Source organism: Physeter macrocephalus, unplaced genomic scaffold (genome assembly GCF_002837175.3).
Source record: "Physeter macrocephalus isolate SW-GA unplaced genomic scaffold, ASM283717v5 random_96, whole genome shotgun sequence".
Taxonomy (NCBI): Eukaryota; Metazoa; Chordata; class Mammalia; order Artiodactyla; family Physeteridae; genus Physeter; species Physeter macrocephalus.
The window spans coordinates 113,302-125,000 of record NW_021145379.1 but is presented as its reverse complement, the minus strand read 5'-3'; the positions used below and the strand labels follow the sequence as shown (position 1 = coordinate 125,000).

Here is an 11,699-nt window from a genome sequence, read left to right as displayed (position 1 = left end):
CCCCCGAAGTCTCCCACCCCACCTGCATCTCTCCAGTACATCACAGTCTTATTTTCTTCCCAGAACTTGCCCTGTCTGCACCGACCTTGTCCACACCCTCCCGCCAGTCTGCATACCCTCCCACGCTCCAGTTTCCCAGGCAGCGGCTGTGTCCACCCGGCTTCAGGCTGCATCCCCAGGACCTAGCTTGGTACACGGTCGGCCCCCAATAAATACCGACTAAATGTATGTTCAAGTTCCTGTCGTGTGGCGCTCACGGGGGCTCCCACATCCCACCCCAGGGTAACGCCTAACCCTGGTCGCTAGTGAGGATAAGGACGATCTATTGAATCAAACGATGCCCCCAAGAGTGGATTTCTACTTAAAACGAAACCTGACAAAATCCGAACTTCCCAAGCAGAAGACGCTGTCCTTGCAGAAGGAACAGTCCCTGTCCCTGCAGTGTCCAGGACCCTCTGTCAGTGCTGAGCTGGCTCCTGCCTGGGAAAGGCTTAAACAAGGTGACCTCAGAAGGCCCCTTCTTCCTCTGAAATTTCAGAGCCTACAAATTCCGCTGAGGGCAGGTGGCATGTAATGTCACAGTTCCCCAGGGACGGGCCACTCGGCAGGGGCCCTGAGCGAAGCAGAGATTCCGATGGCCCCCCCACCATCCCCAGCAGCAGCCCTGTGGGGAGGGGATGGCTGGATGAAGCAGCGCTCCTTAGAGCACGCCACTCACCCCAGGGGGTCAGCCAGCAAGAATGGGGACAGAACTTATAAAGGAGGAGGACTACAGCATGCCCGCCTCCACCGCAGGTCGCCCTGAGGCACTGTCCTCATTCTTTTTCCGGAGGTCCTCACTGCCCCTCCCCAGAGGGCATTAACCTCTCCCGGCCACACCCGGGGCCCCTCCATCATCGTGGTTCTCCCTGGGAATTAGCCACACACCTGTCTCTCTCTCCATGGCTGTGTCCCTGGCCACTTGGACAAACCAGACCCCCGGGGAACGTCCCCTGAACAGGACCAACAAGAAGACCCCTGGAAGGTCAGGCACCGTTGCTGGCCTGAAAGAACTGACGTCACAGGACGAAGCTTCAGTCTCAACAATATTAACAGATGATCCCATCCAAGAAAACCACGGGTTAGACGGGCTCAGGGACTTGGCGATTCACAGCAGGGTTTCTCAACCGCAGCATCTCGGACGTTTGGAGCTGGGGGATTCTTTGTTGGGAGGAGGGGAGCCGGTCTTGTGTATCGTGAGACGCCCCCCTCTCCAAACTGTGTCCAGACGTTGCGAGGTATGGGGGGGTGGGGTGGGGGAGAACCACCCTGGTCGGAATTTTAAGGGAGGGAGGGGTGAATTTGGTGAGGGGTGACTCTGGAAAGAGTGGGTTAATTCACTCGCCAGCAGTCACGCGGGAACAAAGGCGGATGTAAACCCAGGTGTCTCTCCAAAGCCCAGGATCTTTCTAGCAACAGTGTGTAATTTTCAGCATTTCTTAATAGCACTGTTGCTTCACCCCCCCAGGCTAGCCATACTTCCACAGTCACAATTTTAACCTTGCGGAGAGAAAAGTCAGAAGCGCCTGAAGCATCCCACAACTTCTGCGGGGAGGGCTTACAGCAGGGCCAGCGTGCGGCCCCCGAGATCTGGCTGCACTGTGGGTCACCTCAGGGTCTCTTGCCCCAACGTGTAAGGAGGGGACCATCTCCCTGTAGCGGCCCTTTCATCCAGCCCGTGCCATTGGCCGCTGGCATCTCCCGCTCTGGTTTGGACCCAGGTGCGTGGACAGACTCGCCTGCTCTGTTCTTTGTTATGACTCAGCCGCAGCTGTGACCCCGCCACCCTCTTCTCCCCACGGCTCCCGCCCATGAAACCCCTGGTCGCGGCCCCGCGGGGCCCCATTCCCCGCACAGGGCACGAGCTGGCTCCTTCCTCGTCCAGCTGGCAGCTCCCAGGGAGCAGGGCTGTGCTGGCAACCTGCGGCCCCAGCACCAAGCACACGGCTGGCACGGCCATGACAGCTGAAGGCACGAAGGAAACCGCGGCAGAGCCAGACGGAGGCGGCGGCCTTTTCTGGGATAAACCACAGCACGCTGTCTGGGTGCTGCGGTCCTGGAACGCGCCGGCCCCCGCGCCAGCCCACGGGTAGGTCGACAACACAGCCAGGGTTTCAGTAGTGGCTTTTATTTCATACCCAGAAATCCACAGTAAACACTGCTTAAAACAATTACAAGGACAATACAATGTTGGCACACAAATTGGGGAAGAGGATTCGGTTGCTTTAAAACAACACAGCTCTGGGTCACATCCAGTTAGGACCTTAGGGTGTGTGGGGCTCTGAGCTCAGCGCCTGCGTGAGGCCGTGCGGCTGTTCCAGGGGAGCCAGAGCTGCAAGTAGGCTCCCCAAAACCAGTGGGGTGGGTTTCAAAGACACGCCACCCTGAGGACAATAAAAGGTGGCGTCTCCCGGCCTTTGCCCGTCACCGCCCAGGCGCCAACGGTCTTGCTTTCACTTAGTCCCTGAGGACGAGGGTCCCTCTTCGGGGGGGGGGAAAGCATTCAGTGAGGCCGTGCGGCTGTTCCAGGGGAACCAGAGCTGCAAGTAGGCTCCCCAAAACCAGTGGGGTGGGTTTCAAAGACACGCCACCCTGAGGACAATAAAAGGTGGCGTCTCCCGGCCTTTGCCCGTCACCGCCCAGGCGCCAACGGTCTTGCTTTCACTTAGTCCCTGAGGACGAGGGTCCCTCTTCGGGGGGGGGGAACCATTCACCGAAAATGGGGGTCAGTGGAGGAGGAAGGGTTCCAGAACTTTCCTCAATTAAGGACTGAGGGGGAAGCGTTTGCATTCCAAGGAGCCCCCGGCGAGAATCAAGAGAAAGATGTTTCTGCTGCTTCAGTCACCCCAAGATGCTCCCAGCGGAGGGGACATCCCAGGCCCTGAAGCTCGCGTCCTGACAACGAATGTGTCCCCAAGCCAACAGGGACGACGGGCGGAGCCCAAGAGGAGTCTCCCCACGGCAGAGTTCACCCTGACCTCTGCCCGGAAACTGCTTCACCAACCCTCACCTCCACGCCCGTCCGGGCCCCACTTTCAATGCTGAGCCGAGGGGGGAAAACGAGACGCGTACAGCCCGAGGAGGTCCTTCGCGGGTAGGCGGAAGGCACACCTACACCTTCGCGCCAATTTGACAAAGAAGAATTTGGAGACTAGATCACATTCTTTGCTGGAGCGTGGCCTTAAACAGTCAGCATTATGACACAAAAGTGCCTGTTCATACTTTTCCCACGTATCTTGTCATTCCGGTTACTCTCCTACTTGAAACACAAGAGGGCTTGAAGTGGGCTCGCTGAACCCCGACCCCTATCCCCATCCCCGGAGTGACCAATCCCACCCCTCCAGGGCGTGGAATAGGCCGGAGCTGCCGACCTGGGCTGAAGACCCTCGAGGCTTTTCTCCAAACCCCAACCTCACCTCCGTCATCCCCCCCCCAGGGCCCCCAGGAAGCAGCAACACCCTTGCCAAGCCCACCTGGACAAGGCAGGTGGATGGGTCTCCACCGGCAGCAGTCACTGTGACTCCACGCGTGTCGTGAAGGCGGCCCGGGATGTTCCAGCCTCGGCTCTTTTGTTGGTTCTTAAATGTCGCTGCATCCCGCAGGAGACGCCGTAATGCCCTTTTCGTTCCTTCCTTCCCCTGCTGGGTGACCACCTCCAGCAAAACGGCTATTCTGAACCCATCCCCAGCCTGGCAGCTGCCTGAGCTGAGACAGAATATGAAAGTGTTTTCTAAGTCTTGAGCGTTGGTATTCAATTTAATATTAACAGCTTCCCCAGGAGCTCTGATCTACAGCAGGAAGGCGAGAATCAAACAGTAGAGAAAGGCCCATCTTGCTGGGGCAGCAAATGCTGAGCGAACTCAGGTGGCTGGCGCGTCATAAAAACCCCAGCTCGGGAGCCGGGGGTTGGGGGAGGGGGTGACCCGGCATAGGACCCGCCTCAGACCCAGCCTATGAGTCCCCATGTCTCCCCTGAGCCAAGGTGGGCGAGGGCCTCTTGAGCACACAGACGAGGGACCGCGTTTCCTTCCACAGGGCGTCCCAAAGGATGCCGACAGGGCACCAGAAGGCTGGTACTCGGGGAGGAAAGAGGTGAACACTTCACATCTCCCTGTTACAGGCTGAGCTGTGCCCACCCCCCACCCCCAGCACCCACATGTTGAAGTCCTAACCCCCAGGGCCTGAGAATGTGACAGTGTTGGGTGACAGGGTCTTTACAGAGGTAATTAAGGCAAAATGAGGTCATTAGGGTAGACCCCAATCCGATCTGCCTGGTGTCCTTAAAAGAAGAGATCAGGACACAGACACACGGGGAGACACGTGAGGATGCCTGGAGAAGACGGCGTCTACGAGCCGAGGAGAGACGCTCGGAAGGTACCAACCCCGACGACACCTTGATCTCGACTTCCAGTCTCCAGAACTGTGAGAGAATAAATGTCTGCTGTCTAAGGCCCCCGTCTGTGGCACTCTGTCATGGCGGCCCAAGCCAACTAAAACACCCTGCTTTCTGAAGGCTTTTTAAAATGCATCCATCCCCAGACAGGAGCTCTGGGACCGGACACTTCCCACCGGAAGGTGTCTGCGATGCTGCTGCCACTCCAGAGGCATATTGCAGAGCTGACTCCGACACAGCCCACTCGGCCGGAGCAAGAAATAAAGAAATGCCTCCGCAACCCTTCCTCCCTCGGACCGTGGCAGCTGGGTCCTCTGGGTCCCAGATGTCTGTGCAAAAGCTAAACGAAAACAGCACTGAGTGGCCGAGAAGCAGGGATGTGGGTGGACACTCAGTCACAGCTAAAGCTTCGGAGACTTAAGAGTGACGTTCGTAAAACTGCGGAACGCTTTTCAGTAAAAAGCCCTCACTGCCGAGGAGAGCCCTACCCAGGAGATTCCACGGGGGACAGACAAGCCATTGGCACTGCTGCAAAGCTCCATCTCTGATCCCCTGGGGTCACTGACGGCTGTCAGCTGGCACGCCGGGCGCCCCCTCCCAGGGGTTCCGGCTTTTTTCTTTTCCATCTTTAGATCAACAAGGGACGGCACCCCGGGACACCCCAGGCGAAGCCAGGCTGCAAACTCGAGCACTGGTGTTTGGAATCTGCATTTCAAAAGAGGCCACGCCCGCTGCAGAATTACAGGGAAAGGTGGTGAAGGGTATCGACCAGAAAAAGGTGGGGTGGGAGTGGGGGGCAACCGCGGGCTTGGAGCGGAGGCCGGGGCGCCTCCCAAAGCACCGCCCCCGCCGCGGTGTCTGCTGCTCCCTGCCCGTCACTCCAGGTGCTTGTATTTGGTGAACAGGTTGTAAAGAACCCGCAGGGTGGATTTGAGGTCCAGGCTCACCACATCTGCAGAAGGAAACAGAGAGACCGTTTGGCGGATGAGAGAGCGCGCCCCAAGCCTCGGTGCCCCAAGCACTTGGGAGACACGTGGGACGTCCTCTGTGTCCCCGGCAGGGCACTTCTGCCCTCCCCCGAGATACAGACTGCCGTGAGAGCCCCCGGGCCGCTACCCGTGGGATGGCAAGGATGCTCCTTCATCCCTTCTGGGATTTGCACCGGACAAGTCTGCGTGGTGTAGGGTCTACGACAACCGAGGACATTTACTGGGGACCAAGCACCCACAGGCCACCCTGCGCCAGGACCACGGGCCTCCTGGGGCAGGGCAGGTGCGAGCTGCTGTCCCACCCCCTCAAGGTCAGGCACGGCATGTGGCCCAGGAAGTCCCAGCCGCCTCGTTTGGTGGGAAGGGGCTCTGTCCTCCTGGGAGTCAGGGACCTGGCTCTTCTCACTTGCTCTGTGAGCTCAGACCAGGGGCCTGGGGAGGCCTACGGGAACCATGGGTCACAGGATGGAATTCCTGCCCCCGGACGGGTGTTCAGCAGCGGCTGCTGAGCCTCCCGGGGGGTGTGTGGGTGCGGGGGACGCCCCACCCAGAATTCACGGTGTCACTGTAGGGCGGTGATTCCCAAAGTGGGGTCCCCGCACCCGGAGCACGAGTGTCACCTGGCAACTTGTTACAAACGGGACTTGGAGGATCCATTCCACGGCCCCCACATCAGAAGCGGGGTTGGAGGAAGCCCCTCCCCGGCCCGGGATTCAGATGCCCGTTTGCATTAGGGATTCCTGGTATAGGTCATTTAACGTAGGAGCCAGGTATGACCGCAAGGTGGGGCTCTGCGGGTCTCCACGCCATTCGGACCTCGTGGGGCATGACCGAGCCACGTCCCCGCTCACGAGCATTGCCCGGGCATCAGGACGTCGACCCGACAGGCACTGCACTGCAGTAAAGCTTTAATATCCTTTCAAGACGTGAAGCGGCATCTCTAGCCTGAGCACGGCACCTGCAGAGGCAATTAGATCCTGAGGCCGCGGAGCAGAGGCCACGTCCTCCAAGTCAAGCGGTTCCTCAAGAATCAGCCTTGGTGGCTCTGCCGGCGCAGGCCTCTTGGTCCCCGAAACCCTGAGCACGGGGGACACGTGGAGCTGGGGTCGGCAGAGCCCAGCCTTTGAGCCACACGTGCGGGGCCTGAAGGGAGAGACACGGCTGGCCGGGCGGCCCCTCTAAGACCTGGGTCAGGGCGTTACCTTCGGGGCGAGCCTTGGGCTTCTTAAGGCCTCCATCCAGCATCAGCTCAAAGGCAAATGACACATTGTGGACCTGCAGAGGAAGCCAGAGTTAGCACCGGGGCCGCAGCCGGGCCCAGGCCCGCCCGCTGGCCCCTAAAAGGACGGGATGCGAGCAAGTGTGGACGGAAGGAACCTTTGGAATAACTGCGCCCGCGGGGACCGGGCTGTCCTGGGCAGGGCGACAGGACGGGCGGCGCGAGGGTGAGGGAGGAACACACATTCACCTGGTGGACCTCACTCCCCTCACCAGTGATCGGGGGCGGCTGGGACGTGCAGGGACGCGGGCACAAAGCCTGCCCTCAAGGGCTAGGGGTCCCCGGGTCCCGACACAGCCACATGATGACAAGTGACAGTGACTTCCTTTTACAGATGAGGACACCGAGGCTCAGAGAGGACAAGTCACTTCCCGAAGGTACCCAGCCCCGTGCACCATCCCCAGCATAAAGCAGCCGCCCACCATCTGCCAGAAGGGCCTCCAACGAGCTGAGTGCGACAGCTGTGCTCTCGGCAGGACAGCGGTGGCCCTGGGAAGGGGCAGGCCACTGGACCCTGCGGGAACTGAAGTCAGGCCGCTGGTGGCTGCAGCAGGGCTCTGGTCCTGGCCCTCACCTGCACGGCCCCAGAAAGGTGGACACATCCGCATCCCCACACGACCTCCCCCTCCAGCACTCGGCCCCCAAGGATGCTGGAAGCCCGCGTTCTGCCAATGGCTGCCGCAGAGGTTAGACACGGAGCCTTCTCTGCTGTGTTTAAAGTCCACCCGAACCACAGAGATGCTGGCGGTCAACCGAATCACAGGCAGCCAAACGTCTGCTTCGAGCAAAGGCTGGCGTGGGTGGAGGACCAAAAAATAAAATAAATCGCCGGTGTCAGAGCTAGAAAGGACTTCAGGGCTCTTCATAATCGAATACCCTTTGAACAATAACATTTTCATGATTTCACTGCAAATGAAGTCAGAAACACGCTAACAAGTTTCCCCGCGAGGTGGTTTAATAATTAACCAGGAGAAAGACACTTGGCAAAGTAACCCGCAGCTGGTCAAGCCCACACGAGCCTGGGGTGCGTCAGGGAAGCGTCCAGGCCACAGCGGCTCCGGGCCGCGCTCAGAGAAGCAAAGGAAGCCACAGGCTGCAGGGCATCGACAGAAGCCGGGCCCCGGCGTGGGCGACACGGCCCGGAGCGCGCTGGGAGGGCCGCACGTGACCAGAGGCTCTCAGGCCGTGCAGACGCGGCGGGGGAGACAGGAGTCAGGCTGCCAGAGCCCCACCTGCAGCGCCGGAGCCGGCCGGGAGGGAGGGCGGCACTGGGCCGGGCCTCGAGCTGGGACGAGCATGGGAAAAGGACAGGAGGCTCTGTCATCTCCCACTTTACAGAGGAGGTCCCGGGGCTAAACGGATGAGGGCGTCCGTGCCAAGAAAGGCGCAAGGTTCAAGGAGACGGGGCCGGCACTCAGCCCACCCAAGTCTGGATTCGGAACCTGGGCCCCGTCTCCAAAAGCATCCTGCTTCCTCGGCCATCGGCTGACGGCCGTCCAGATCCCCGAATTCATACACACACAACAGGCTCTGAGTGGGGCCAGAGTCGAGATGGCAAAGAGGGGGAAATGGAACAAGAGTCAGGTTAGACCGTCAGCCCAACATGGGAACGGATGTCTTCCGTGGCCCCGCCAGACCTGCAGGATCCGCCCCCAGCACAGGTGTGGAGCGCGGGTGAGTCCATGAGGCCCCGCCCCTGCCCCAAGGAGAGAATAGCTGGGGGAGGGGGAGCACCCTTCCACGTCCCACTTCTCCGCAGCTGCTCAGCACAACAGTGATTGGTGTTTTTTTAAGTAGCAATAATTTGTAGACTTTTTAAAAGCTTTTATTTTACTTTATTTTATTTATGGATTTTTGGCCACACCATGCAGCACGGGGGATCTTAGTTCCCCGACCAGGGATCGAACCTGCGCCCCCTGCAGTGGAAGCACAGAGTCCTAACCACTGGACCGCCAGGGACGTCCCAACAGTGGTTGGTTTTGAGCAAGATTTCCCCTCTGCTTTCTTCTCAGTCAGAGGAAACCGCCAGATAGGAAACTGCCCCCCATCCTCCTCCCATTCTCTCTCAGAGCCATGCCTTACCACGCACAACTTCTCTGCCCCGGCAGAGAAGCAGCCCCAGAGCCCAGCCCCACGGACTGGGCACAAAGAACAGCAAACAGCTCCTCATGAGGATGTGGGGTCACCTCCCTGACCGTGACACACCCCCCAGCCTCGCGCTGAACCCCAAGGCCCTACACTGCTGCTACGAGCCAGCCCACGGGCGGGGCCCTAAGTCCTTCCTCTCTGCAATGCAAAGGATTTTCAAAAACCTGGCCAGGTGAGAGAAGAGTAGAGGGTCCCGAAGAGGAGTGGGCTTTTCCGGCTCTGCCCCCGCTGAGCCCCCAGCCCCCGCGCGAGGTCCCGACTCCTCGCCGGGGTAGGGAATCAGACGAGGAGACAGAAGGGAAAGCACCTTGCAACTGCAAAGCCCTTTCTGGGATTTGCTTCTAGGAACAACCTCCAAGTCTCCAGGACACACTCCACCCCCAGAGAGAGGGACGCTGTGGAATCTTCCAGAAGATGAGTGACGGGCCCAAGGGACCCAGCAAAGTGGCCAGCACAGAGCAAGGCTCAAACGGTGGGCCTAAAACAAGAAGCCGTCGGTGGTACCCATGCCTCTGAGACAGTTCAAAGGGGCCGTTCATTTGTTTGCAGGAACCTACAGGGTCAGAGACGTCTGGTCTCGTCTTTTTCAAATCCAGTACAGGGGCTTCCCTGGTGGCGCAGTGGTTAAGAATCCGCCTGCCAATGCAAGGGACACGGGTTCGAGCCCTGGCCCGGGAAGATCCCACATGCCGCGGAGAAACTAAGCCCGTGCGCCACAACTACGGAGCTTGCGCTCTAGAGCCCGCGAGCCACAACTACTGAGCCCACGTGCCACAACTACTGAAACCCATACGCCACAACTACTGAAGCCCGTGCGCCTAGAGCCCGTGCTCTGCAACAAGAGAAGCCACTGTAATGAGAAGCCCACGCACCACAACGAAGAGTAGCCCCCGCTCACCGCAACTAGAGAAAGCCTGCGTGCAGCAACAAAGACCCAACGCAGCCAATTAAAAATAAATAAATAAATAAATAAATAATTGAATGAAACCCACGCGCCTAGAGCCCGTGCCCCGCAGCAAGGGAAGCCACCACAATGAGAAGCCCGCGCACCGCCACGAAGAGTAGCCCCCGCTCGCCGCAACTAGAGAAAGCCCGCGCGCAGCAATGAAGACCCAACACAGCCAAAAATAAAAAGCAAACAAACAAATAAATAAATTTATTTAAAAAAATAAAAAAATAAAATCCAGCGCAGTTGTTTAAAAACACAAGCCCACGATGCATCCCTGATTCTGCTCACTGAGCCTCAGTCTCCTGCCGCTGCTGCAAAGATTCCCAGCGCCTCGCAGGCTCGGCCCGATAACGCTCCGTGACGGTCTCTCTGCACATGTCACCACTGCCTGGCCACATCTGGACGAGGTGCCTGGGAGCTCAGGCACTGGGACCAGCCTGGAGTGGGTTCAGGTCTGTGCAACGGGGAAAGGCCACCACCTGCGAGGTGGTCAGGCAGACCTGGAGGTTAATGAACACCACGGCTCGCGAGGAACCTCCCAGAGGTGGTGTGATGCCACGACTCCCCGCGGGGAGGAAAGCAGAGAATCCAGGGGTGGGAGCTGGGGGCTAACGTGGCCAGATAAGGACCCTCCAGAAGGCCGGCCTCTTCCGAGGAGAGCTCCAGTGGCCCTTGGGTCCCCTCCTCGAGGGTCGATGGGCCAGCAGCACACTGGGCACGGTCCCCTACGCAGCCTTCCCTTCCTGGCTCCCGAGCAGAGGCAAAGGTGGACCGAACAGGCCTCACACCTCCCAGGCCAGAGAGCGACGGACAGAGACTTTCACCCCGGCTCAAAGGGCAGGAGACCGAGCTGGGAGGGGACGCCCCTGCCCCTGCACCGAGCCTGTCCTGGAAAGAAGCCCCGCTCCAGACGGCCTGACTAAATTCACCCTTCTTGCCAGGCTTCGTACTCATCTGAACAAAGGAAAGACCTCTCCAAAACAACGTCTCTGCAGCCACAGCCACGTGGCCGGGAAATGCAAGATGAGCCTCGTCACCCAGCTGTCTTGTCGTCTCGCTTCCTGACCGGCCCCGCAGAGCCCCGTGCACCCCCGCCCACCGCGGACGCAAACCTGCCAGGGCCTCGCCGATCTGCGCTGACTCCATCTCGGCAGGCAAGACGGCAGCGGCATTTGGCCGCGAGTAAGCCTCCCTCGAGGTGCCAGGAGTGGGCAGATTGATAAACACTGGCCCTGCTTCCATGTTTCTCTGACTGCTGCCACCTGCTTGCATTGCCTGTCTCCCCAGCTCACGGTCTAGCGCTTCGGGAAAATAAAATGACAGACGCTCTCGAGTTCAAGCAATAGGGCCAGTCCACGAGCCAAATTTCTAAAAGCGATGAGCTAAATACTGCTGGGATGGCTGGACCTCGGGAGGCCCTGGCAGGAGGCAAAGCACCTGATCACAAGGGCACCCCAAATGAGAAGCTCATGCCCTTTGACTCCGACAATCCTCTCTGAGGGATTTTCCTAGAAAACAATCCACAGGAGTGAAAAAAATATACACACACATACATATGTGTGTGTGTATACATTCAAGACGATGCCTTATTGTTTTGTTTTAAAATAATTTTTAATCGATTATTTATTTATTTTTGGCTGTGTTTGGGTCTTCCTTGCTGCGCGCGGGCTTTCTCTAGTTGAGGCGAGCGGGGGCTACTCTTCGTTGCGGCGCGCGGGCTTCTCATTGCGGTGGCTTCTCTTGTTGCGGAGCACGGGCTCTAGGTGCACAGGCTCAGTAGTTGTGGCACGTGGGCTCTAGAGCACAGGTTCAGTAGTTGTGGCGCACGGGCTTAGTTGCCCCGCGGCATGTGGGATCTTCCCGGACCAGGGCTCGAACCTGTGTCCCCTGCATTGGCAGGCG

At 59.0% G+C, this 11,699-nt stretch overlaps 1 protein-coding gene across 5 annotated transcripts in view; it reads right to left on the bottom strand.

The window, feature by feature from the left end:
• Positions 1–5,124: 5,124 nt before the first annotated feature.
• The window catches only part of PARVB (parvin beta), a 116,512-nt gene continuing 109,937 nt past the window's right edge, over positions 5,125–11,699 (bottom strand). For 3 of the 5 annotated variants that reach the window (XM_024127342.3, XM_028483943.2, XM_055082362.1), the window contains 2 exons: positions 6,624–6,696; positions 5,125–5,384 (listed from right to left, as the gene is read on the bottom strand). In XM_024127342.3, coding sequence (XP_023983110.1) covers positions 5,308–5,384; positions 6,624–6,696 — 150 coding nt within the window. In that variant the 3' untranslated portion in view covers positions 5,125–5,307. The other 2 variants (XM_055082360.1, XM_055082361.1) reach the window with 2 other exon arrangements.